At 38.7% G+C, this 24,738-nt stretch overlaps 2 protein-coding genes across 2 annotated transcripts; both read right to left on the bottom strand.

Annotated features, from left to right (window-relative positions):
- Positions 1 to 1,337: 1,337 nt before the first annotated feature.
- Positions 1,338 to 7,728, bottom strand: LOC127996834 (nucleus accumbens-associated protein 2-like). The gene is made up of 6 exons (XM_052591975.1): positions 6,159 to 7,728; positions 5,022 to 5,866; positions 4,746 to 4,922; positions 4,509 to 4,614; positions 4,182 to 4,279; positions 1,338 to 3,976 (listed from the first exon to the last, which is right to left on the bottom strand). The coding sequence occupies exons 2-6, from the start codon at positions 5,815 to 5,817 to the stop codon at positions 3,441 to 3,443; spliced, it is 1,713 nt and encodes a 570-aa protein (XP_052447935.1). The 5' UTR covers positions 5,818 to 5,866; positions 6,159 to 7,728; the 3' UTR covers positions 1,338 to 3,440.
- Positions 7,729 to 7,844: 116 nt separating this feature from the next.
- LOC127996818 (sulfhydryl oxidase 2-like) lies at positions 7,845 to 19,345 on the bottom strand. Its single transcript, XM_052591974.1, has 11 exons — positions 19,220 to 19,345; positions 17,908 to 17,956; positions 17,678 to 17,783; positions 17,390 to 17,480; positions 12,191 to 12,336; positions 11,958 to 12,101; positions 11,304 to 11,433; positions 11,073 to 11,195; positions 10,734 to 10,884; positions 10,310 to 10,498; positions 7,845 to 9,727 (listed from the first exon to the last, which is right to left on the bottom strand). The coding sequence occupies exons 1-11, from the start codon at positions 19,340 to 19,342 to the stop codon at positions 9,234 to 9,236; spliced, it is 1,746 nt and encodes a 581-aa protein (XP_052447934.1). The 5' UTR covers positions 19,343 to 19,345; the 3' UTR covers positions 7,845 to 9,233.
- Between the last annotated feature and the right edge of the window lie 5,393 nt (positions 19,346 to 24,738).

The raw sequence follows: 24,738 nt of genomic DNA, 5'->3' as shown, positions 1-24,738 counted from the left end.
ACACACACTAAACTAATAAAGGTTTTTGGATTGATTTAGTAAAATTTACCTTTTACACATTTTGGGTGAACATTTCCTATGCAAATACCCAAAAATGTCTATAATTTATTGTACTGAAATTGGATTTGAATTCTCAAAAGTAAAACTGTATTTATGCAACATGCAATATCAGCCCACAATCTGGCTGTCAACATTTAAGATCCAGCATAGGTGTAAATTTACCACATGACAAATCACAGCTCAAAATACACAGTTTGTAATTAAGTGTGTGTGGTGACCAAGATGGTGAAAACATTTTTCACTGGCATCTCATTGGCATTAAATTAATCATGTTAGAGGCTATAAGGGGCAAATGGACCCACAACTGACCCACAACATCAACATCTTTAATCTTGAGATGTGTGTCGTAATACTATGCAGTCATGCTGGCGGATGTGCTCTTGCAGGTCTCCTGGGCTATAAATATGCTCCTGGCTCAGATGAAGGATTCAGCTGCAGCTGCCACAGCAAGTGCCCTGCTGGCACCACTGGAAGTCCTCAGGTTAGATTTCAGCCACACATTCAAGACAGTAGGTATGTAAACTTGTAATCCAGGATGATCATCGCAAATTACATATTGCTATGATTTAATTTTAGAGAGCCGGTGACTCCTATAGAAATGCAAAAGGATTAGATTGTACTTTGTGCAATCTGTTTTTAAACAGTAAAGATATTTCAGTTTTTTTTTTTTTCACTATATTTGATAAGAAAATACGATTTCTGTCTGTATACTTCAAAACGTCACAAGTGAATTAAATGTGTTAGTTGCAATTTCATTGTAATTAATTGTAAAATTTGCTAGCAATTTCGAAGTGAAAATTGTTGTCAGTTTAGGAAACATCTTTATAGATTATTTATTATTTGATGTATTCACTTCTGTAATTGTTTCATTCTGTTCAACCAGACGTTTTATTTGAAATCTGTTCCATCTTAGTAGTTTTAAAAAGAAGCGTATAGTATAGAACATAGTCAATAATATCTGGAAAATGAACAATGTTATTTGAGTAATGCAGGTGGGCAAACAAGATGTTAGATAAAAAAATAAAAAAATAAAAAATAAAACATGGACTACACAGACTGTCACCCTGGACACAATCTATTTAACAAAAAAAAAAAAAACAAACAAACAAAAAAAGGTTCTCTGTTCTGTCTCTGTTCATGACCTTATTGACACATTTTACATGTACTCTCTGTGTTCAAGTAAAACTGTGCTAATGTTTACATGTTTCATCCATGTTAAATCAATTTCATTGGAATCAAGGATGTCCTTTTAAAAGATAATAATAGGCATATCCTAATTATCCCTCAAAATAATCCTTTCCTTTATTTCGCTTCCAAAAACAATCATACAATCACGTTTCAAATGTCCAGACCAGCTGATATGCAAAAAATTAAATAAAAATAATAATAATAATAAAACCTGGCAAGCATTTACTATACAGCAGCTTGAGAACAAGAGTAAGATTAAAAAGCTTGAGAGGGAAAACTGAGAGTCCAGGCTGCTCTCTAGGGAACAGTTGTTCTCTGTTCAGCTTTCCTTACTGTACTGAACTCAGCAGTCCCACAGTCAGCTTTGTACATAGCAACCCCACTGTCCTGCTGGAGTCATAGCAGTACAGTCAATTTCTGAAATTTCATGTTGTGTTATATTTGGGAGAGCCTTTGTCCTTCACTTGTTTTTGCCATGCAAAAGTCCATGATCCATTTGTTTCAGTAATTGGCGAGAGTATTTAATCAGAAATGCCAGAGCATATGCATCACATGCATTCATAAAAAAAGCACTGCAGAATGCCTTAATGTACTGGGCTTGTATATGTGCCGGTATTTAAGTATGCTAAGTGGCTTCATTAAAGATCCTTATAATTTCTTAGAAACAGTCATGCTTAGATGTTTGCATACCCCTTGAGGAATCAGTAAGACATTTAGTATTTTTAAAAAAATAAGATAATTAAATAGTTATTTTTGTAATTCAGTACTGCCCTGAAGAAGCAACAAAACAGATATTTGTTTATATTTCATAAGAAAAATAAAAATCCTAATCAGACGTTTATATACACCTATGATTTTTAAAGGGTTACTCCACCCCAAAATGAAAATGTTGTCATTAATCACTTACCCCCATGTCGTTCCTAACCTATAAAAACTTTGTTCGTCTTCGGAACACAATTTAAGATATTTTGGATGAAAACCAGTAGGCTTGAGACTGTCCCATAGCATGCCAAGTAAATTACACTGTCAAAGTCCAGAAATCTATGAAAGATGTTGTCAAAATATCCCATCTGCCATCAGTGGTTCAACCGTAACATTATGAAGTGACGAGAATACTTTTAGTACACGAAGAAAACAAAAATAATGACTTTATTCAACAATTCCTCTCCTCTGTTTCTTTCCACTTCACCATAGCGCCATTTTGGAGATTATGAGCTAAACACAGGTAGCGTACACTCTTCTGAGTCTTCTGATATAGAAAAGCGTACGCTGGATGTGTTAAGCTCATATTCGTTGCTACGGTGACGTGGAGAGAGAGGAGATGAATTGGTGAATAATGTCGTTACTTTTGTTTTCTTAGTTTCAAGCCTCCTGGTTTTCATCCAAAATATCTTAAATTATGTTCCGAAGACAAATGAAGCTTTAACAGGTTAGGAACGACGTGGATAAGTGACTTATGACAACATTTTCATTTTGGGGTGGAGTATCCCTTTAATATTGTGAGTTTCCTCAAGCATCATAGTTTTGTACGAGTCCCTCAATTATCCAGAGCAGCAAAACTGGACATCAGCATTATATAGCCACTGTAGGGAAGAACTCAAATGTGCAGATCATGCAGGGAAGCCAAATAACTTCCAGGACCTGGAGGCTTTGTCAAAAACAGATTCACTACTCAGGACAAACTAGAAACTCATGTACAACTATCACAAAAAGCCTACAATCACTGAGGCTTGAGGAGGCATTATATGATATTAAAATCCATGGGTATGTCAACTTTTGAAAATGATCAATTGTATAAATGCAATTATTTTGTCTCGTGGACTAAATAAATAAAATCTCTCAAATAGCTAATAGCAAATAGCTCAAATAAGGTAATTAACTAAAATGAGATTATGATCCGTTCATATTTAATTAGATTTATATATAATTTATATATATATATATATATTTATATTTATATATATTTTTGTAGATTCTGTAAGGGGTAGGTAAACTTGTAATCACAACTGAATTTAACGCAGACATTTTTCAGTCTATCCTGGAAAATATTGTATATGTTCAGTTCCCATGATCATGCAGCTTTAATGTGATGTTTGGTGGCATGGAAGATATGCCTTTAGAGATATTAATCCTTTTTGGTGTGATAAGCTGCAGACCAGTTTTTAATAGTATGAAATGATAAATGGAGGAAATCACTGATTGTCTTCTAGTGGTCTCTGTCTGTTCTGTTCCTCTCTCTGTGAACTGGGGCTGCTATTTGCAGGCTCTTTTTCCCCTTTCTTGCTAGCATGGTTGAGGGCAAGCACACCGGCCGCCCTCTCGGGACTTTCCGGAAGCTTTTCAACTTCCTGCATGTTGTCTGACTCTTTGGCTCGGCTTGGCTCAGTCTTGACTTCTTCACCTTTTTGGGACCTCTCTTCCATACTGAAGTGAGAGCCATTCCTCAGTGTCTCTCTGCATTCTCCATAGAGGTGTTGCTCCAGAGTCAGATTTGACGCTGCCAGGTGTTTGAACTCTGACTCAAAAGGAAAGCCACTGCCTGGCTGGGTAGCTCCTTCCACGTGGCTCAGGACTGCAGTCCCCCTGTACACCTCGATTGCCTCTGGAAGCATGGACTTGATCTTGGGGAGCCAGCGCTTTCGAACTCTCCGGGCATTGGTGCACATGTCAGCAGCAATCACGTTCATCTCACTTTCTTTGAAGTTAGGGGCAAAGTTCTGACAGTAGACTAATGATAAACAGAGAGAGAGAAAAAAGGAATATTAATGCTTCAAGTCAACATTTAACCTATTTCATTCCCATATTGTAACATATTTCCAAATGAAACCAAACTTTAGAAAAAAAGTAAACAAAGGAATCATGCACACTAAGACCAGGAACATAAATAAGAATACATTTTGCTTTTTGTAACAGCATAGCAAAGGGTCACTCACGTTTCACTGTGTTGAGTATGCGACTGTCCAGTGGTTTGCGATTCGGATCACAGTTGGAGGAACGTATTCCAGTCCCACAGCTGTCAGCCAGAGTGTTCCTGTAGATTAAAACACCATAGTCAACCACTAGAGGGCACACACACAATATTTTTCCAAAACACCATGCAGTCCTTCTAGTTATCAAACACAATATACTGAAACATTTGAATGTTAAAACACTGACTCCACCTCTGCTTGGCTACTTTTACTGTAGAACTGAGCTCTTCGTATTTCAGACTTTCTACAGAAACACATGCATGCATGTTACAAATCTGTAATGTTTTAGACCTGTCAAAAAAAGCAGCTAGGAGGCGTCTCAGCAGGACTTTGTGTTTGACCCCAGCGCAGAGGTGACAGTTCATTAGCTGCCCACGAGTCATGAAGACACCAGATCCTTACACAGCACAAACAGAGAAACAAGGAGATCTTAGCTTGAAATCAGTGACTCAAATGACTCGGTCTGAACTGATAAATAATTCAGATGGACAAGGAGCTTCAGACAGGCTGCTATTATTCAGGCCTCACCTGCAATTAGCTCCAGTCTCTCTCCAGGGTCGCCCTCTGTGTAGAGAGCAGGGTGGCAACGGTAGCCGATCTGGCTGATGAGTCCGGCAGGCAGAGCCTCTCGGTCTCCTCCTAACAGCACACAGAAACGGTTTTCCAAGGACAGAGGCAGGGAGGACACCTCCATCTTCTCTTTCACTGGGAAAAAAAATAAAACAGATCAGACTCAAAGGGATGAATCCGTAATGTTTTGAGCTGCAATGAAGCAAAAGAGAAGTCCATTAAAAAGACATTTACTGCCAAAGATCCCGGACGAGCCCCCAAAGATTTTTCCATTTGTCAGGCTCTCGTATGAGTCGTCTTCAAAATCCTCCTCCTCGTTTTGGTGTGAAGTTGGACTGTCTGTGGTCGGGAGGCTAGAGGCACCGGGACTGGCATGATCTCGGGTCGAGAGCTCGTAAGCATGCATCACAGGTATGACCCCGTTTACGCCTCCACTTGTGTAGAAAAGAGTGCCATTCCTTAAAGATCTGCCCCTAGGTCTCCTGTCCTCATCAGAATGCTTTAGCTCCCCATTCTGACCACACACCAGGGCCTCCAGCTTCTCTTCCTTGATCTTGCAGACAGTTGTGGGCTGGTCGCCTAGCAACAAGGAGGAGTTGTTGTTGTTTGGGCTCGGGGGATCGTCTGTGGCAGATGTCTGCGAGTCGCAGTATGGAGCGCTGGCCTTGAACATGAGGTCCATTCCTCGCTCTACGATGTTCTGGATCTGAAGGTAGCCTGCGGTGTACATGACCATCAGCTGATCGCTGGCACTCACCGTCATCCGGCCTGTGTAGCAGAATGAGAGAATCTGCTGGAAGCAGGATGGGGCCACAGACGAGGGCAGCTCAAAAAGCGTCTGGGCACTACCGCTGAAAAGATCACGGAAGTAGAGACTGCTGGCCGCCAAAACAGCACGGTGGGCCTTGAAGGCCTGTCCGTTGACCATGATGGCCACATCGCAGTGTTGGCCCAGCAGCCGCTGTTCATTCAGGCTGTCCAGAACAGTGCTGCCGAAGTTTGGAATCTCCATGTGCAAGAGCTGAGACATAATGCCCGTTTCAGATCTCTGGAGAAGACAGGACGTTCTCACCAGACATCTAAGACAGCAGAAAGTCAAAATGAAGGTGGACCAGCTTGATGAGGTAACAAACAGAAAATGACTAGATTCAAAAGTCACACAATGTTTATCTGGTGCAGACACAGCAGAAAAATGCGACAGAAATGTTGCACAGCAACTCCCTTGGTAAACAGCTCTCTTCACCCCAACATTACTGGAGTCTGCATGTTTGGCAACTCAGCATAAGCTTGCCTGGAGTATTCAAAAGAAACTGAAAAGTGACCGACAAACCCACCCACCTACCCTCCCTCTCCACCCCACCACTACCTGACCTCTATAGCAGAATCTTCCGAGATGAGAGAGAGAATGTAGACAGGCTCCTCACAGCAGCTCAGCATGAGGAAAGGTAGCTTGAGAAGCAGAGAGATACGTCTCAATCCGTCCTCTTCCTCCCCACACAGAACTGAGCCAGCGAGAGGGAAAGCAAGCGTCTATGTGCAATCGATGCACCATCTACTGTATGTCACAGAAAGGGGGAGAGAGGCTATAGGCACAGACACAGAGACTAGGGAGAGAGGGGGAGGGAGTGAGACTGAAGGAAAGTCATTTAAGGACACAGAATGAGAGAGAGAGAGAGAGAGAGAGAGAGAGAGAGAGAGAGAGATCGAGCAAGAGAAACAGAGAAAGAGAGAGAGCCTGATGCGGATAACTGCCCTGCAGAGAGTAAACGTGTTCATGTGCGATGGAGACAAAAGACAGGCAAGACAGAAAGAGAGAGAGAGTGCAATGGCTCACTTTTATTTGAGCATCACCACATGAAGAAAAGACAAGAACGGGAGTGTGCACCCTGCATGCACCAACGAACGTGTGCAGACAGATAATCCATCAGAAGCCATCTCTGCCATGATCAGCTCCGTGCTCAGGATTATTTACATTAAGGGCAGACAAATGGTGTGTGCCAGGAGAGCAGCTCTGCATTGCAGTCCCTGTCACAGGCTGGCATGCTCAGTACAGAGTCTGCATACCCAATCAGATGTGCCAACACGGCATCAGACAGATACTCAAATGATAAATGAAAGAAAAGAGAGAGACTCAGCCTCAAAGCTGCCCTGAATGTCAGATAAGTACATCAAACAAACAGAGAAGCATTTTAAAGTGGCAAGTATTAGACGGATGACTGAGAGACTGTAGTGTGCAAGTAAGAGTTGAGTACAGAGCAGTGGGGCAGTAAAGCAGCGTCTCTCAGCAATGTGGGGAAGAAGGCGCTATGCTCCAGTCTCTGACTCGCTGGCTTTTAATGCTGAGATGCCAACAGGCTACGGCGTGAGTCAGCGCTATTAGAGATAAACTGCCGTGTTCCAGTCTTCTAATATCAACGGCAAAAAAATTATAATCAATCAATAAAGTGTAGCAGCTTCCCGCTGTCTGTCTGGTCTCTTTAAAAGCTTTGAAAAAAAACTACATGTGACACCTTAAATGGTCTCTTGAAGAAACTGCCCTCAAACTTTGTTTCCAGTGCAAAATGCACAGAGTCATTGAGGAAAATGTCTGCTTCCAGTCTGAAGAGATGAACATCGCAAGTTATTTTACATTTGGAAACAAGAGTGCCTGTGCAGACATCTGTTAAGTTGACAGCTGGAGCTCTAGTAATAGACAGCGTTAGTATGGTCACATGTGTGTTGTCCGTGGGGAGAACAGACTGCAGTCTGAGCTGGTGGGGAACGGGATAGTGCATACTGCCTACTAGAGGGCAGACACAGACTTACAAGCAACATAAAACTTAAATGACCTCCCAATGTGCTTAGATTTGAAGTTGCAGTTACACCGTGTTCTCAGGATGGTACATCCAACTGTTCTCCTGATAAACAATCATTTAAGAACCGCTCTTCAGAAAACCGATCTCATAATGAAACTTATATTAACAGTTTATTATAATGGTGCTATAGAAAATATTGATGAATAAAAATAATCAAACGTGTATGTATCTGCATTGTTGGTAGTTATGAACTAAAAATGGATGGGAATTATACATTTTTATTTAAAAGACAACTTAATGTTCTTTATACAAAATGCAATAACTTCCCTGAAGGGACGAACTACATATATACAGAAAGATTTACCCCCCAAAATCATCTTTACATAAAAATATAATTCTTAAATCACTGGTAATAATTATTAAAAGTGAATGAAATATACAGCCGTTCTTTTGGAGCAGATTTGAAGGCTACAATTATGTTCACATTCTGTCACAATACAGAAGATGTATTTTATTAAGAACACTTTATAAATATTTAGCCTTCAGGTCCACATTAGCAATGCTCCATAAAATAATAATCACAAGCTGAACACATTACAAATCACGCACATTTTGATTTCGAAACTTTAAATCAAAATACTGCTGCAGTAATATAGATGCTGAACAATAAATGGTCTGTGATCAGGAATCCTCTGAGTACAATTACAGTATAGTAAAATTATTAAATAATTATTGAAACAAGTTCCAGTTCAAAAGACTCTCTATAATCTAAAGAGAGAAAAAAAAAAGATTATGAATAAATGTTTACTCACTAAGTGTGCTCTGTATAACAAAGTACCAAAAAATCTTAAAATCTGACACATTTTTATTATTGTAGCCATTATAAATCTTTTACTGCTGAGTTGCACCAATGCAACCAATTATGAAGCATTTCAACAGGATTGAAAAGGTTAAAAAATAGAATTTATGCTTAAAATTAACTTTATGTACCACAGTAGCTTTTTTTGTGACTTTACTTGCGGTCTAAATTTTTTTTAATAAAAATAAAAAAGGGTCATACAGTATATTTCAAATGGACCATGAGATTAACAAAACCAAGGGTTTTTCCAGATCTGGTCATTGACAGGCAGTGTATTACTTGTCACTGGCTTCTGCGCTAGCAACCTTGAGTGACAGAATAAATCATATTCCCAAGTGTTTTTTGGACCATCATAAAGAAATATGGGGAAAGTGTGACTTTCATAGAGAGTGATATATACCCTGTGAGAAACTTGGGATATATTATTTCAATAAAAATCTCTATAAATAATGTGGAATATTCATAAAAATATATGTTGACCAAGGTTGTTACTTTTACTATAATAAAATCGTTTCTCCAGTTAAATCATCCTTCTGTTTGTTTAGGGTTGAGAAATACTCGTTAACAGGTGCTTGTTCACACAACTATGTCCTATACACGAGTGGACTTTCATCCGTCATTAGACAAGTTCTTCATTATAAAGCACTTCACAAAAATTTCAACAACAACAAAAACTGAAACGAATAAAAGTGATCAAATAAATAAATAAAAAAAAGTCTCCTTCAACACTTGGCAGGGGCTTCATACATTACATTCACCTTATCCACAGTTTTCCATCTCAGCATTCTGCTGCTATACGTAAGGCCGGTAGTTTCTGGCTTTCCTTCTCTTTGAGCGGAAGCGGAAGAAGAAAAACATGAACATGAGGAAGACACAGGAGAAGGCGTAGAGCAGTACACAGAGACTCATGTCCAGGCTTGAGAATCCCATCCCTGGTCTAGCTTCTATCTGGACAGCCATGTGCTTCTCTCCCGCACCGCTGATGTCAGTCCTCTTCTGAGGTTTTGGAACGTCAGGAGATGGCTTTAGGTTCTGGTTGAGGTGACTGTTGCTGATTGGTTTGGTTATGGCTTTGGGTCTGTCGGGAGCAGGAGGGCCTGGCTCTGGTTGGCTGTTGCTGGAGTATTTGGGGGAAATGTTTAAAGCACTGTAGTGTTGTTTAATGAAAGCGAGCACCATCTGTTCGTTCCAGACATGAAGGCCTTCTTGCTCCTCATGGCATGTGGGACAGAGATCAGGAGTCGGCCACTGCGTCTTAGGAAACATGGGGTCCTCGCTCATTGAACCTGCATATAAGAGTGCAATCAGCAATGAGGGTAACATCTGCTAGCATGCATATGAGGACTTTATTTATAGCTTGGACATGAAAATATCATAGTTCTTTCTTTCTTTCTTTCTTTCTTCTCATCTTCCTTCCTGTCCTGTCTGTTTCATTCCTTTCTTGCCACCTATCTATTCTCCACATTCCTTCTTACCTGCCAGTTTTCCTTTCTTTCTTCCTGCATCATACTCTAGTCAAAAAGTTTGAGGTTGGTATTTTTTTATTTATTTATGTTTTATATTGTATAGAAATACTTAATATATTTTGTATATTTTGAAAAGTCCCTTATGCTCATAAAGGCTGCATTTATTTGATAAAAAAATACAGTAAAATCATGAATATTGTGAAATATTATTACGATTTAAAATATCTGTTTTCTATTTGAATATATTTTACATTATAATTTATTGCTGTGATGGCAAAGCTGAATTTATCAGCAGACATTACTCCAGAATGATACTTCAGAAATCATTCTAATATGCTGATTTGGTGCTTATTATTAGCGATGTTGAAAAAAAACGTATATTTGTGCATTCATTTTTCTTACCTGCCAGTCTGGCATTAACCTGGTTGTGTTTTCTCCACAGCCACAGCACAGCCTCATCAACGGTCTTGACCTGGTTCAGAGATTCCTGAGCCATTTCCTCAAAATGCTTCCCACACTCCTGGCAACCAAAGAAGGTCCCAATGTAGTGACGCATGGTTTGAAGCACTGCCAAGGGATCTTCCTCAAACCCTGAGAGGAAGAAGGTGGGTTTAAATTAATTGTAGCAATGAAAAACAGGAACTAATAGAAACCCCCTACCAAATGAATGCTCTGCTTGCTACAGACCAAACATATTACATTACAGAATTATTTATAATGAATTTTTAGTCTCAATTTTCGAATCTACAATTACAATATCAACTGCTGAGATCATCTCAAGACATGTTTCAGGTTGATTAAGAGAAAGGGATTTCCCTGCTCATACCAGTGTTGGCTAAAGCATCAGGTCTGTTGGCAGCTTGCACAGTCAGAACGTGAAACAGAGTCCAGAGGGAGCAGGGATATCCTCTTAGTGCCACACTACTACCCTGGCATCCAACCCACTGCACTTGCTCACTCAGGTACAGTCCTGAGATCTGAGGATAATGGAAACAGCGTCCTTTGAAACCACCAACATACTGATTTACGCATCTGTCGCGTGCATGGAAAATGACTAAAAACTTCAATGTCATCAGGCAAAGACACTGAGATGCACGGTGCTTTTAATAGCAGGGGCATCAGTGTTTTGACAATGAATAAGTTGTTTAGTGGGCGACGGTCTTACCCTCATCTTGTTGTTAACTAAGTCCAGGATAGCATTGTAGGGGATGTTCTCCAAAGGTAAACTGACGAGCCATTCCAGCAACGTCTCAAGAAGTTTCACCACAGACTGGCGACCTGGAAATAGCTACAGTCGAAGAGACCAAGTAAGATTCAACCCTGGAAATTTCAACACTAATGAAAACAATTCTAGCTCAAGAGCAAAGAAAAAGTTGTGGTTGTGTTACAACACTACCTTGGCGACAACTGTTACAAAGTCCTTGAACGTTTTTAGTTCTTCTCCTTCTAAGGTCTTGTGGGTGGCTAGTTCAACCCTCAGTAGATAATGTAAGCCAGATTCCAGATCTGCCATGTAAACCTTAGACCTGAAGAAACATTAATGCTGGTTACCTCATCTTAAAAGTTAAATTTACAGCGAAAGCAAAAGACAATTGGACTACTTCACATTTTACAGGAAATTTACACTACTGTTCAAAAGCCTGGAGTTGGTAAGATTTTAAAGATGTTTTTTAAGTCTCTTGAGCTCACTAAGTCTGCATTGTATTAATAAAAAAAAACAGTAAAAACAGCAATACTGTGAAATACTTTTACAATTCAATTACAATTTCCTATTTTAATGTATTCTGAAATGTCATTTATTCCTGTGGTGCATAGCAAAGTTACTCAGTGTCACATGATCCTTCATAAATCATTCTAATATGCTGATTTGGTGCTCAAGAAGCATTTATTATTATTATCAATGTTGAAAACTGTAGAGCTGGTTAATATTTTTCTGGAAACTGTGATAGTTTTATTTCAAGGTTCTTTGATTAATAGGAACTTTTCATTTTAATCTGTCTTTGCTGACTCCAAACTTTTGAACAGAAGTGTATATATAAATAAAACTCACTTTTCAAACACTTTCCACTCCACCTGTGTTCCCTGTCCATTCTTCCCAGGCTGAGGACGCAGCAGGGACGAGGTGGACTGTTTCCTGTGTACTCCAGGGAGGAGCTTTAGGAAGGAGGAGAAGAAAAAGCGTAGCCTCTTCTGACTGTTAATACAAACAAAAATGTACCAAATGCACATTAACAGGGCTACTGATTGATAGTTAGACCGAAATTAATTCAGCAGTTAACTTACACATTCATGATAGTGTGTGTGCCGTTGGGATGGAAGAGGTGTACTGAGGGAACCGAAGTAATCCCTAGTTCCTCCATTAGAGGTTTGTCTGCGCTCAGCGTTCTCTTCACTGCCAAACCCTCATATGGCATTAGGTCCAAAATTACCTAGTTAAAACGGGCACAAAACATTAAATTAGAGCATTACAATTCTAGCTACATCACTAATTATGCCTAAAGGGATCATTTAGATCATCATCTATTCACCCACTCGTCATTCGAAACCTATGTTATTTAACTTTTTCCATGGAACACAAAAGTTTACTGTTCATAAAATTATTGTCACAAAAGTTTGGTTTATTGGATTGTCTAAGCAAGTGGTTCTCAACTTTTTCATTCCAAGGCCCCCCTTGCCCAAGACAATATTCAAAGGTTGTCTTAAGCTGCACTTTAGTGTAAAAAAAATAAATGAACAACAACAACTAACAAATATGTTAATGTCGTATATATTAATTTATAATGTGTTCACCATTTTAATGATAATTTATTTAATATAACAAAATTAAAGATTCGGTGAGAACCACTGGTTTAAACGTTCTTCTCACAGCAAAAATAGCATCACAATTTACCCATTTATCAGTATGTGTGTTTCCTTGAAATTTACTTGTGGCATCCTCTACCATTTGAGCTACACAAGATATTGAAATTCACCTTGTACTTTGAATAGAAAAATAATGTTTCTCATAAAGCTATATTAAAGCTTTACAGGAATTATACTAAATAACATTTATAATATAACACTTATATATTGGAGCTTTACAGTGTCTATCTACTTTTGTGTTATGGCAAAGAGCAGCCTAGACATTCTGCAAAATTTCTCCCTTTTTTTTCTTCTTTTGTGTTCAATAGAACAAAGTCATACTAATTTGAAAGTGGTGCACAGAAGTCCCTTGCTATTAATAATTTTTTCTCATACATTTGCATCCTCCCCCATCCCTTTTTTCTCCCCTGTACAGCAATTCAACAGAATGTCTATAGTTACCATTGAATGGACAAATAACAGTCCATATAATATCAATAAAACAAAATGGCATAGATATTTGAATTAAGGTATGTCTCATCAGGAGTTTACTTCTTGTTGCAAAGACTCTGTCAATCAGCAGAGTTTAGTTCCCAATTGAATCGTCAGTCCCGTTACGTTTAATGCAGAAAAGGGCTGTGTATTGCCAAGAATCTGGCGATATGATACGTATCCTGATACAGGGTTACAATATGATATATTGCGATACACTGCGATACTGTAAGCAAGCTATATATTGGGATATTTCTTGTTTAGGAATAGTATATATTGTAAGGAAAGCTGTCATTAAGAACAGCACCATGTGCTAACCTTAGCATAAGTAAATAAATATAATTTTTTTAACCAGAATACAGTGGGATCTGGATTTGTAATAATCAGTCCCTGTAACAAGTTATTGAACCAATTTTTGTGCAGTATGAGTAAAGGGATTAAATTAAAGCGCTTGCAGGATCCTTTAAAAAAATTAAACAATATAAAAACAATATAGACATAATCTGAAAAAACCAAGCCTTGTGCATTATAAAGAATAATATCATGAATATATTACAGTTGGTTTGATACCTTTATCTCAAACGGTGTCAGTTTAATTAAAGTGGGTACAGTATATAAAACTGTTGAAAAATATGCATTCACTACTGTATATAAAAACAATAAAGGCATATTCTGAAAAACTAAGCCTTGTGCATTATACTACTGACTAAATATTCTGTATATTTTACAGTTGGTTTGATACCTTTAGATCAAATGGTTTTGTCGTTTAATGGATTTGTATTAATGTTTACATTAAAAGTTGTAAAATTATTATAAAACACATAAAACGGTAATTTAAAAAAAGTGAAATTTTGTGCAATAAAGGGATGTTTTTCTGAACATTTTAGTAGGTTTTATATTATAATGTCACGTAGTTAAATTGATTAATTAATTTAAATGGTTCATTGTTAATTTTTTCCCCCTAGAAATTAAGCCTTGTGCAACGTAAAGGGCATATATTTATGAATATCCAAGTTAGTTTGGGCTCAAAACATAACAGCCTTAAAGAGTTCAATTGGCAAAAAAAAAAAGCAAAATTACTTAAACTTAACTTTCCCGCCATCAAAAACCACAACATGAGCACCGCACCAACTACATAAAACACCCCTAAAATGAGAGAAACTGCAGCCTCTGTTCCGCTGCTTGCCGTGACCATAGACTGTATAAAAACATGCCATGACCCATGTGAAGAGGCCTGCGTGGGGCTCAGCTATAGGCGGGAGGGGGTCGCCCACACGAGCCTCTTCACACAGTTGTGGCCAGCAGCGGAACTGAGGCAGCACCACAGTCCCGCAGTGGATGTTAGCACAAAAACCTAAATGACGCCACACTTCAGCTTCGTACACCGAAACATGAACTGGGACAAATCTTTCTCTCTCCATTACTATCAGCGAACTATATTAACCCTAAAATTAGTGTCATGCTCTTATGCTGGTTTTTCCTGTCATTCAGGATTTGTTCAGAGATGAAGACTGCCATCTAGCGGTCAGGAAATAAACTCAAAATGCAACAACTACCATAAATCTTTTATGAATTTTTATATATATATATATATATATATATATATATATATATATATATATATATATATATATATATATATATATATATATATATATATATATATTCAGTTTTTGGGAATCGATACAGTATTGCCAAACAAAATATCGCGATAATCACGTTTATCGATATTTTCTTACACCCCTAGTGGAAAACTGCTGTTTACTCTGTTATTGAATTCTGATGTGTTAATGCTTGTGTAGCTGCACAAACCAATGTTGCTTTAGCCCACCACAAGGGGCGGAGCCCGACATAAATGTCTGCTCAGAGCACTATTACATCAGAATCTTCTCCTTCATCATCCAGGATCATATTGTTGCTGACTCTGCAATCAAGAAGCCAAAGAATAAAGAAGCTCAGCTCTGCTCAACGCTGTCAAAGAGTCCTGGGCAGAGAACGAAGACTCCCCTGCATCTATCCAGCTTGAAAAAGAGCAAACTTCAGAGCATATTCCCGCAAGTGCTGCTTTCACTGAGGCTTCTTTCTCTCAATGCGAGAGCATGCTTGTGGGTTGACTTCTTCAATGAATGTGATCCTCCCTGCTCCACTTTCCTGTTTCCTTTCTTTCCTCAGATAAAGAAACAGCAGAGCAGCGGGGCTCTGACAGCATGTTTGAGTGGAGTCATGTCGACTCAGCGCCAGCATGCCCCTGCGCTTCCAAAGAAGAGATTGCTGTCGATGTCGAAGGTAATCGAGAATCTCGGTTTAGAGTGGTTGACTCCTGTAGAGCCCGGCCATGGCCTTTTGGATGCTGTCAGACCCGTCGCCACCGGCCCACTCCATTCTTGCCTGCAGTTCATAAAAAACACACCAAGGTGTAGCACCCCCTATTCAGCCAATGTAAGTTCCTCCTCTTCAGCAGCTCTCACCACCGTTGACAGCACTGAGGACAGTGGCTACAGCAAACTCTGGAAGAGATGGTCGCTGCCTACTTGTGCCCACCATCTATCTGCCCTCAGTTTGAAAGCTAATGCAGCACACCCTTCCAAACTTGTAGACTATGTTGGCCTTGGCAAACAGAGCTTACACAGCGGGCAGTCAATCAAGATAGGCTCTGCATTCAACAGAGTTTCTACAAGTGTTTCAGGCCAAACTCTCCGCAGCATGGACAGGATCATGATGCTTTCAAGGTGCTCTACAGAGTGACTGAATTGGCTCTGCATGCAATGAAATCGGCAAGACTATGGCCAGCCTGGTGGTGCTGAATTGCCACCTCTGGCTTATCCTTACTGAGATCTGGGACGCTGAGAAAATGTCCTTTCTCGACTCACCAGTCTCGCCAAAGTGACTATTTGGCCACACCGTGGACAGGTTTGCAGAGTGCTTCTCTGAGGCGCAGAAGACGTTGAAGATGCTGCATCACTTCCTGCCTAAGCATTTTGGCTCTGCAGCTGCAAGTCGCCAGAAAACCCTGTGCAGCCATCCCAGGTGTTTCAAGTTGGGTTCTAAACAACAATGCGCTTGTTCTCCAGTCAAAAATACAAACACTGTAACGAGTCAGGCTGCTACTTCCTCATTCCCAAGAAAGATGGCAGGCTCAGACCTATTCTAGACATCTGAATCGCTCATTAATGAGACGGTTGTTCAAGATGTTAACTCTGAAGCAGATCTTCGTGCAAATACGCCTTAGGACTGGTTTCTGTCTGTGGATATGATAGACTCTTACTTTAACATCCATATAGTCCCGTTACAGACTGTTCTTGAGATTCACATTCAAGGGAGTGGCCTATTAAAATGCAGCCCCTCCATTCGGACTGTCCCTCACCCCACACAATTTGATAAAGTGCGCAGAAGCAGCTCTTTCCCTTCTGAGACAGATGGAAATCCTATAGCCTTGGCTTATACCTCAGAAGTCTTACAGTGCCCTATAGGTGTAAGGGCCCAATCCACCAGAGTAATGGTCTCCTCTTGGGCATGGTTCAGCAGAATTTCTATTGCCGACATTTGTGCAGCCGCCAGTGGGTCTTCACGGTCCACATTTGCCAGATTCTGTAATTTAGAATTCCCTGCCGTGCAGGCATGGATCTTGTCTGCTTAATTTGCCTATTTCTCCATGGCGATGGAAATGGTTATGTCTGTAGTCCTCAGTCAGTTAGCTTGGGACTCAATTTTGTCCTTAACTTAAGTGCTCCAAGTCTGGGCTCGCAGAGCAGGTTGCTCTGTATCTGCTCATAGCATGTCATGATAGGATGCATTCCCCATTTTATATCAAATGCAATGGGAGAGACCATTCAATAGTGAATGCTCTGAAGAGACCCTTTGACAGGGAATGCTCTGCTCAGCTTACTGACTAACCTTGGTTCCCTGAGATAAGGGAAGGAGCGTTGTGTCAATCGCCATACTATAAACTGCATGTGTGAATTTGTGCCTGCTTTAATTATATATAGATTAACTGAACTGGAAATTTATCAGCTTAAAAAAACAATAGCAATCAGATCACTTTGGAAAGACATATGGGTGAGTAAGATACGACATCTGATCTTACACTGTATCTTACATCTTACAGATTATTATTTTTTTTTGCATGTATAGGAAATTGACAACCATTACCTCTCTTCCTATAAAAGAATCTTTGTCCTCAACTATAACTGCAGTATAGAACTCCGTTTTCTTCCCCATTAAGGACAGGATGTCCTCAGACCTGCAATAGATGATGAATTCAATGTTTCTAAATTAGAACCGGAGATGTATTCCATTTAAGTCTAGACATGAAGCCATAAACAAACATCCTTAATTTCCCCTGGAAGCTGGAGACAGAACATGTTAAAACATAAAAAAGTATGCAATTGAATGTGCATGTAAAGAAAAAATGGTTGGTATTATTGTAGATTTGAGCACCTGGCAGGGTCAAGGGGAGGGCAGCCCACAGGCCAGTCTTGCTTTGTGTGGTTTTGGAGGAAGTTCACCATCAACTGCCTCACTGTCTGAAGCTCTCTGTCAGCCCCTATTCAGTACACAAATATAATAAAATCAGAAATTCAAGTTAGTTCCATAACAATAACAATTACTGCGACAATAATAACTGACCAAATTTAAATTCTAATCAGAGCTAAAATGATTAAACCTACCACGATATGTCTTCCCATAATCATTAGTGGTGTCATGTGCCTTAAAATACTAAAAAAAAAGGCAAAGAAAAAAGAAATGATTCCCAAATAAAATCTTTAACAAAGCAAAACAACATGTCAATATTTACAGTGTCCTAAATACACATTTCTGGCAACAAGAAATATGATAAGGGTGTAATAATACATTGGTCTATTGTATAATTACTCTGGTTTCAGGTTTACCGCGATCAGATAAAGATAAGATTAGAAAGCAGCTAGAAAGGAGCACAACAAAACAGAACAGAAGGCAGAGTTTTCATTTTCTTAAAGTTAACTTGCCATCGCATCATAAAAAAACTCAATAAACAACATACAGCAACAGACCTGATGGATTTAATGCATGAATTCAAAGATGCAACATTTGCAAAAGGTTTTATATTTTTATTTGATATGCCTACCGTTTCAAAGCACAATACAAAACTGTGACATTCATCCACTGACACTCTTTAATCAGCAGCGCTAAATCCGGAAGCGCATATACTTACTTGCCGGCAACCCGCCAAAATAAAAGCCTGCTGATTTTAAGTTTGAATATGATAAAAACGCTTTGTTTATTTATTTTTAGATGCTTTTTTTTTTCCAAAGCCAACAAAAGTGGTTCCAAACAAATCTACAGCTGAACTGTTGTGCATCTCCAGTTACTGAATGTATCTGTATTTTTAAACAAATTGGGTGAATCAATGATTTAATGACCCATTCATAAAGACAATATCTTTTTTCATTCCTGAATGAATCAGCTGTTTGAACTGATCAACTAAATGAATCACTCATTGACTCACTCGTTAAGACGGTGACTTGCCAAAACATAAATGACAGTTTTAGTATCATATTTAAACGATTTGTAAGATATTTGACCCACAGTCTGATCGCATCTTGGCATTGACTTTGTATTCTCTTTGTATTACTTTTTTCAAATCGTTGAACTTGCGTTAGCTATGTATGCCCAATTATTGTGTTTGAATGTACACAAGTGTATATATTTGTTGAACAAGTGGTAATCGTTTTCATATCGTCTGATTGATGGCCGTCAGCGGTTGGGTAGAAGACAAAAAATCAAATCATTCCACGCTCCTTCTTAGCGTCATCAAACCACACGATTGTTATTGTTTTGGTAATGCGCCCTCTAGTGGCAGGTCCTACAACCTGTACCTTTAAAGTGTCATTTCTTTTTAATGGCATCTAATGATTTGTCAATATCGCACACCCTATTTCGAATTTACTGTATATATTTGATCTTCTGAAAGAATAAATAAAATCATTTGCACAAACATACCCTGAAGGTGGGGTAGAAGTGGATTCCAAATTCCTTACAGATGTCAAAATTCTTCTCATGAGCACAATCCAGAACTCCTATACGAATGGCCTGTGCCCAGTCTATGAGAGTAGAGAAACACATCACAATTTCAAGAATGCAAAACAAACAAAAAAACATTACAAATCTACAGTTAAATAGCATTTCTGCCATCAAGCACTTGCTCTCACATTGTTCCAAACCCTGGAACAATGTGTTCATCACATTGACTACTGAAAATATTTTTAATGAAACCTGAGAGATTTCTATCCCTCCTGTGAAAGTCCATTCCACCAAAACTTTACTCAACTTCAAAATGTTCATAAAGAGATCAAATCCATATTAATAGAATCGCTTAATCCAAGTCTTCTAAAGACATAGATTTGTTTATATGATGAACAGATTTAATTTAATTTTTGTTATCTTTTATTCAAATTCATATGGAATACTTTAACAATCTCTTTCTAAATTTACCATCAATGTTTTGAAATAATGGAAATAAGCCTCTCACGTCAAAATATCAAGTGATGACAGAATTTTAATTTTTGGTTGAACAGACCCAAAATTAAATCAAGTGATGAAGTTCCAAATTTTGTCAACACTTGTTTTCTGTTTAATAACGCACATTTTAGACATTTCACAGCATACAGCGAAGAGGTAAAAGAGCATTTGTAGAGACTTGTGTCAAGTAAAATATCTCTTAATTTGTATTCTAAAACAGAAGCTGACATCACTAAATGTTTCATCCATACCGACACTCAGAACAGATGCCAGACAGCCAAAGTGGACAGGCAAAAGGAACTCTGGCAGGAAGCCTAAATCACTTGATGCATTACAAGGTTTTGAGCTCTGACATCGGAAGAGTAGATACTATGTCTCTCACATAAAGCTTTGTGAGACAAAATATAGTCTTACTGCCACGAAGCATGATTTCATGTATTGTATAAAGAGTTTCAGCAGCCAGGTGGTTTGTTTTCAACACAAACTCATAAACTGAACAGCTGTAAAATCTGTATCAGAAAAATGAAGCAGATGGGGTGTGAAGAAGGCAGCTGATATAAAAATGTTTGGATGAGAAAGAAGAGAGACAGCCGGCAGCATTTTAGCCCTCTATTCTTCACCTGAAGGTAGGACTCTGTGGGTTTTGGGATGTGTGGGGGAATGCACAGTGGGGTCGCGTCCTCACAATAGGCCATCTGACCCTCATTGTGAAGGTAACAGCTGGTAGGCGGCCACTCGTGAGCCACCCAGCCGACAGCTTGCGCCAACAAAGGCAGATTAAAAGCATTCAACAGAACACTTGTCCTCACAGTGTTAGTCATCCAAAGGCCACGATCATCCCTTCCTTCCTAGTCCACTGAAGAGGAAAAGCAATGCATGGCATTCCAGAACAAATGCCGCGTTTCCACCGAAATTACCCGGAACATTTGTACCAGGAACTTTTTTTCCCAGGAACTTTTTTCCCCCCAGACCTGTTGCTTTCTGCGTTTCCACCGCGGTGTAAAGTACCGGGTAGATTAGGCAAATAGACTGGTGACGTAGGTCTGCGCGTTTCTCAATACAAAGTACCGCTGATTTAAAAAAAAAAAAGGTACGCTGATTTTGGACGTGCATCATCGGTAGTTAGTTCTGACTTTGTGCATTCGACTGGGGAGTGTGATGTCAGTGACGACGCGAATGCTGTAATTTTCCTCTCTGTATATTTACAATAAAACGAAATAGGATATAAAATACCACTGCCTCCTTTGGTTTTAATTTAAGCATAATAACAGCTGCAGAAATGTACTTAGTTCAGGGATATGTGCAGCCATTACAATGAAACGAAATATTATATTTATAATATTATATTATAATATTTTATTTTCATTTTAACATATAGATAAATTGAATACAGACCAAAGAAAACCTGTTAGATTTACCCCGCAGCTGAATTATGTTATGTTTAACCACTAAAGAGACATCAGAGCCAGCGGCACATCGGAAGATCTATCCGAGATGAGGCTGCTCTCTGCGGATACATGAGGACTGAGCTTCCGCTGATCGAGTGGAGCTCACCATCTACGAGATCGGCGAAATACATTTTTAAATAGGCGCTGTCTTTATAAATAAACCATAGATTTGAGTTTTAAACAACTACATTCTCGCCTGAAATACTTTTAAAATTACATTTCATGACACAATAACAGTAATATTTGAAAATGATCCAAATAAATGGTGTTTGAACTCAACCAATGCTGCGTGAACTCAGATTGCTTTGGCTACTGTTATTTTCCCCTCAGTATATTTACAATAAAACTAAATAGGATATAAAATGCCACTGCCTCCTTTCGTTTTCATTTAAACATAATAACAGCTGCAGAAATGTATTTAGTTCAGGGATATGTGTAATGTTATATACAGCCATTGCAATGAAACGAAATATTATATAGACTTGCCTTTTTTATTTTAATTTTAACATATAGATAAATTGAATACAGACCAAAGAAAACCTGTTAGATTTACCCCGCAGCTGAATTATATTTTATGTTTAACCACTGAAGAGACATCAGAGCCAGCGGCACATATCAGAAGATCTATCCGAGATGAGGCTGCTCTCTGCGGATACATGAGGACTGAGCTCCCGCTGATCGAGTGGAGCTTACCGTCTCTGAGATCGGCGAAACACATTTTTAAATAGGCACTGTCTTTATAAATAAACCACAGATTTGAGTTTTAAACAACTACATTCTCGCCTGAAATACTTTTAAAATTACATTTCATGACACAATAACAGTAATATTTTGAAAATGTTGATTCGAATAAATGGTGGTTGAACTCAACCAATGCTGCGTGAACTCAACCAATCAGAATGTTTAGCGCCAAAGTCCCGCCCCCGAAAGTTCCGGAACTTTGAAAAAGTACCACCTCGCCAGCAGGGACTTTCTGAGGGGCATTTTTTTACCCGGAACTTTATTTAGTTCCTGGTTCCTGCGGTGGAAACACACCAAGTACCAGGCCAAAGTCCCTAGTTCCTGGGTAAAGTTCCTGCGGTGGAAACGCGGCTAAATAAACTGTATCCTTCTACGATATGATAATGACACAAGCTTTCATGAGTCGACCATGTTCTGGTCTTTTTAAGAAAATGATTACCAAAAAAACACAACAAAAATATTCAGAATAAGAATACAGTAATCAATGATTACCATAGCCAAAATTCTGCCTGCTCATTGAAAAGCTGGGATTTGGGATTCAATTTATACCTAAAATAAAGGAGCTTTGGGGATTTAGAAAAAAAAAAAAAAAAAAAATTATCATTTACTTACCCATATATTATTCCTAACTTACTTTCTTCTGTGAAACATGCATAAAAAGAAATTGAGTAATTCTGTGTTTTTTGTCCATACATGGAAGTCAATGGTCACCAAAACTATTTGCTCACAAACATTCTTTAAAATAACTTACTTTATGTTTCACAGAAGTAACACAAAATGCATATACAGGTTTGGATCAAAACCTATGACAGAATATTTTGGGCTGAACTGTCCCTTAAAGATTCATATTTAGAATTATTTTGAATATAATTTGGAACACCAAAAAAAAAATTAACCCAGATGAATATTCATAACCATATCACCATGGTTCCATCACAGTATGGTTTTGTAAGGGTCGTGAAGCAGCGAACACCAGTGAGAAAGAACTCTGAAACTGTCACACAGATGGTTTAAAAACAGACCCTACCTAATTTCAATAAAGCTCTACCAATTTTAGCATCTTTGCGACAAGGTGTTAAACACATTTGCCCTCATTTACATTAAATGTGTCAGCCTACAGTGACCTTTTCATCGCATCACACTTCACGGCAGCCAACACAAGTAGCTTCTTCCAGAATACCATCAGGCCTTTAGCTCAGAGTATGGCAGACACGTAGCACTGCTACCTAGGCATTTTTATTAGCAATTAGTCCAGTCTTGTAGCTCTTAGACTAATCTAGACTAAGTCTGAGGAGAGAGTGACTGTTGATCCCATTATTTATTCAGAGAAGCTTTGGGAGCCACAGCTTTGACCAGAGGTGGGGTTTCCCCATCCAGCCAGAGCTGCTTACAGAAAGCACTCATCTAAGACCAATAAACAGAAAATGATAACAACATGAGGAAATCTTTGAGTCTGTTGGGTCTAAACCTCCAAAATCTAATTCATCAGCACATACAGTAATTTTGGTAAGATTACATATGTTGAGTTCCTGTTTTTGGGGCATAAAAAATTACTTAAAAACCACTAAATGCTATTTGTGTATCATTGTTATTGCCGTTTTACTACAAGTCCCATCAATTTTAAGTAAACGTTTCAATTTTCACACATTCATTTTCAACAAATGATGCCAGTTAATTGTCACACAATATGGTTGTTTGTATCTGAATTTATTGCCATATCAGCTGCACAGTCATTTACATAGCAAATATAGATTTAACATACTCCAATAAAATACTACATTTTGTAAATACAACTCTATAAATGAGTCTTTAAATGTACTTGAATGTACCGCCACTCCCTATACGCAGAGTACGCAGTCTGCGTAGGGCACCAACTCACAGAGGGAGCACCATCCCAGTTGCTCAAGGAAAAAAATACATATATTAACATGCGCCATTCTCCCATCCGCGCTCGCGACCGCACCTCATGTTTGCAGCTGAATGTTCACAACTGATGGATGGACATCTATGCCCGGGTAAAGGACAACAAGCAATCCAGCGCAGAGAAAAGAAAACTAAAGAAAGTACAAAAAAAAAAAAAAAACATCCATAGAGTTCGCTTGACATTAAACGTTCGAGAGTCTCAAATTTAGAGGCTGTCTCTAAAGTTACATGCGATATTGTTATACACTTTTCTAACGTCAGTAGCATTTGAGGAGAATGACTTACAGTCATAAAAACAACTGTAATTGTTCATCTAATGTCAGCTATAATGCACAATTGAATTGAATGTTTGATATTTATTAAAATAAACTGTAAATCATATGTAAATTATGGTACTTTTTCACATGGGCTCAAACAAAAATTTGAAGCTCAATAGCATTTGAGGAGAAAGACTTGCAGTCATAAAATAATTGTAATGTGTTCATTTAAGTGTCAGCTACGATGCACACCTCATACATTTTCAATATATATATTTAAATATATTATAAATCATTTAGGTAAAAACGAGGCCTGTTTATCACTTTCAGGCACATTTTTTTCAGTTTGCCTTACGAAAATTACTAGGGATGCATCGGTTGACTGGCCATAAATCGGAACCGGACGGTTTTTGCTTAAAATATTTGATCGGCAATGGGCTGGTTTTTGGTCTTTTTCCGGACGATTTTTCCAGAAGTGGGCCCGCGTGCACAGACTACATTGTAATCATTAGCTATCATGTAATTTGTGTGGAAGTATTTCAAAATCTGTGTGCAGGACACGGGCAACCGTTCAGCACTGGAAATGCAGAGCTACATGTCTGAGGCACAGATAGCAGGAAGCAAACAGCTT

This window comes from Carassius gibelio, chromosome A5 (assembly GCF_023724105.1).
Source record: "Carassius gibelio isolate Cgi1373 ecotype wild population from Czech Republic chromosome A5, carGib1.2-hapl.c, whole genome shotgun sequence".
NCBI classification, from domain to species: Eukaryota; Metazoa; Chordata; class Actinopteri; order Cypriniformes; family Cyprinidae; genus Carassius; species Carassius gibelio.
This window is presented reverse-complemented; position numbering and strand designations above follow the sequence as displayed.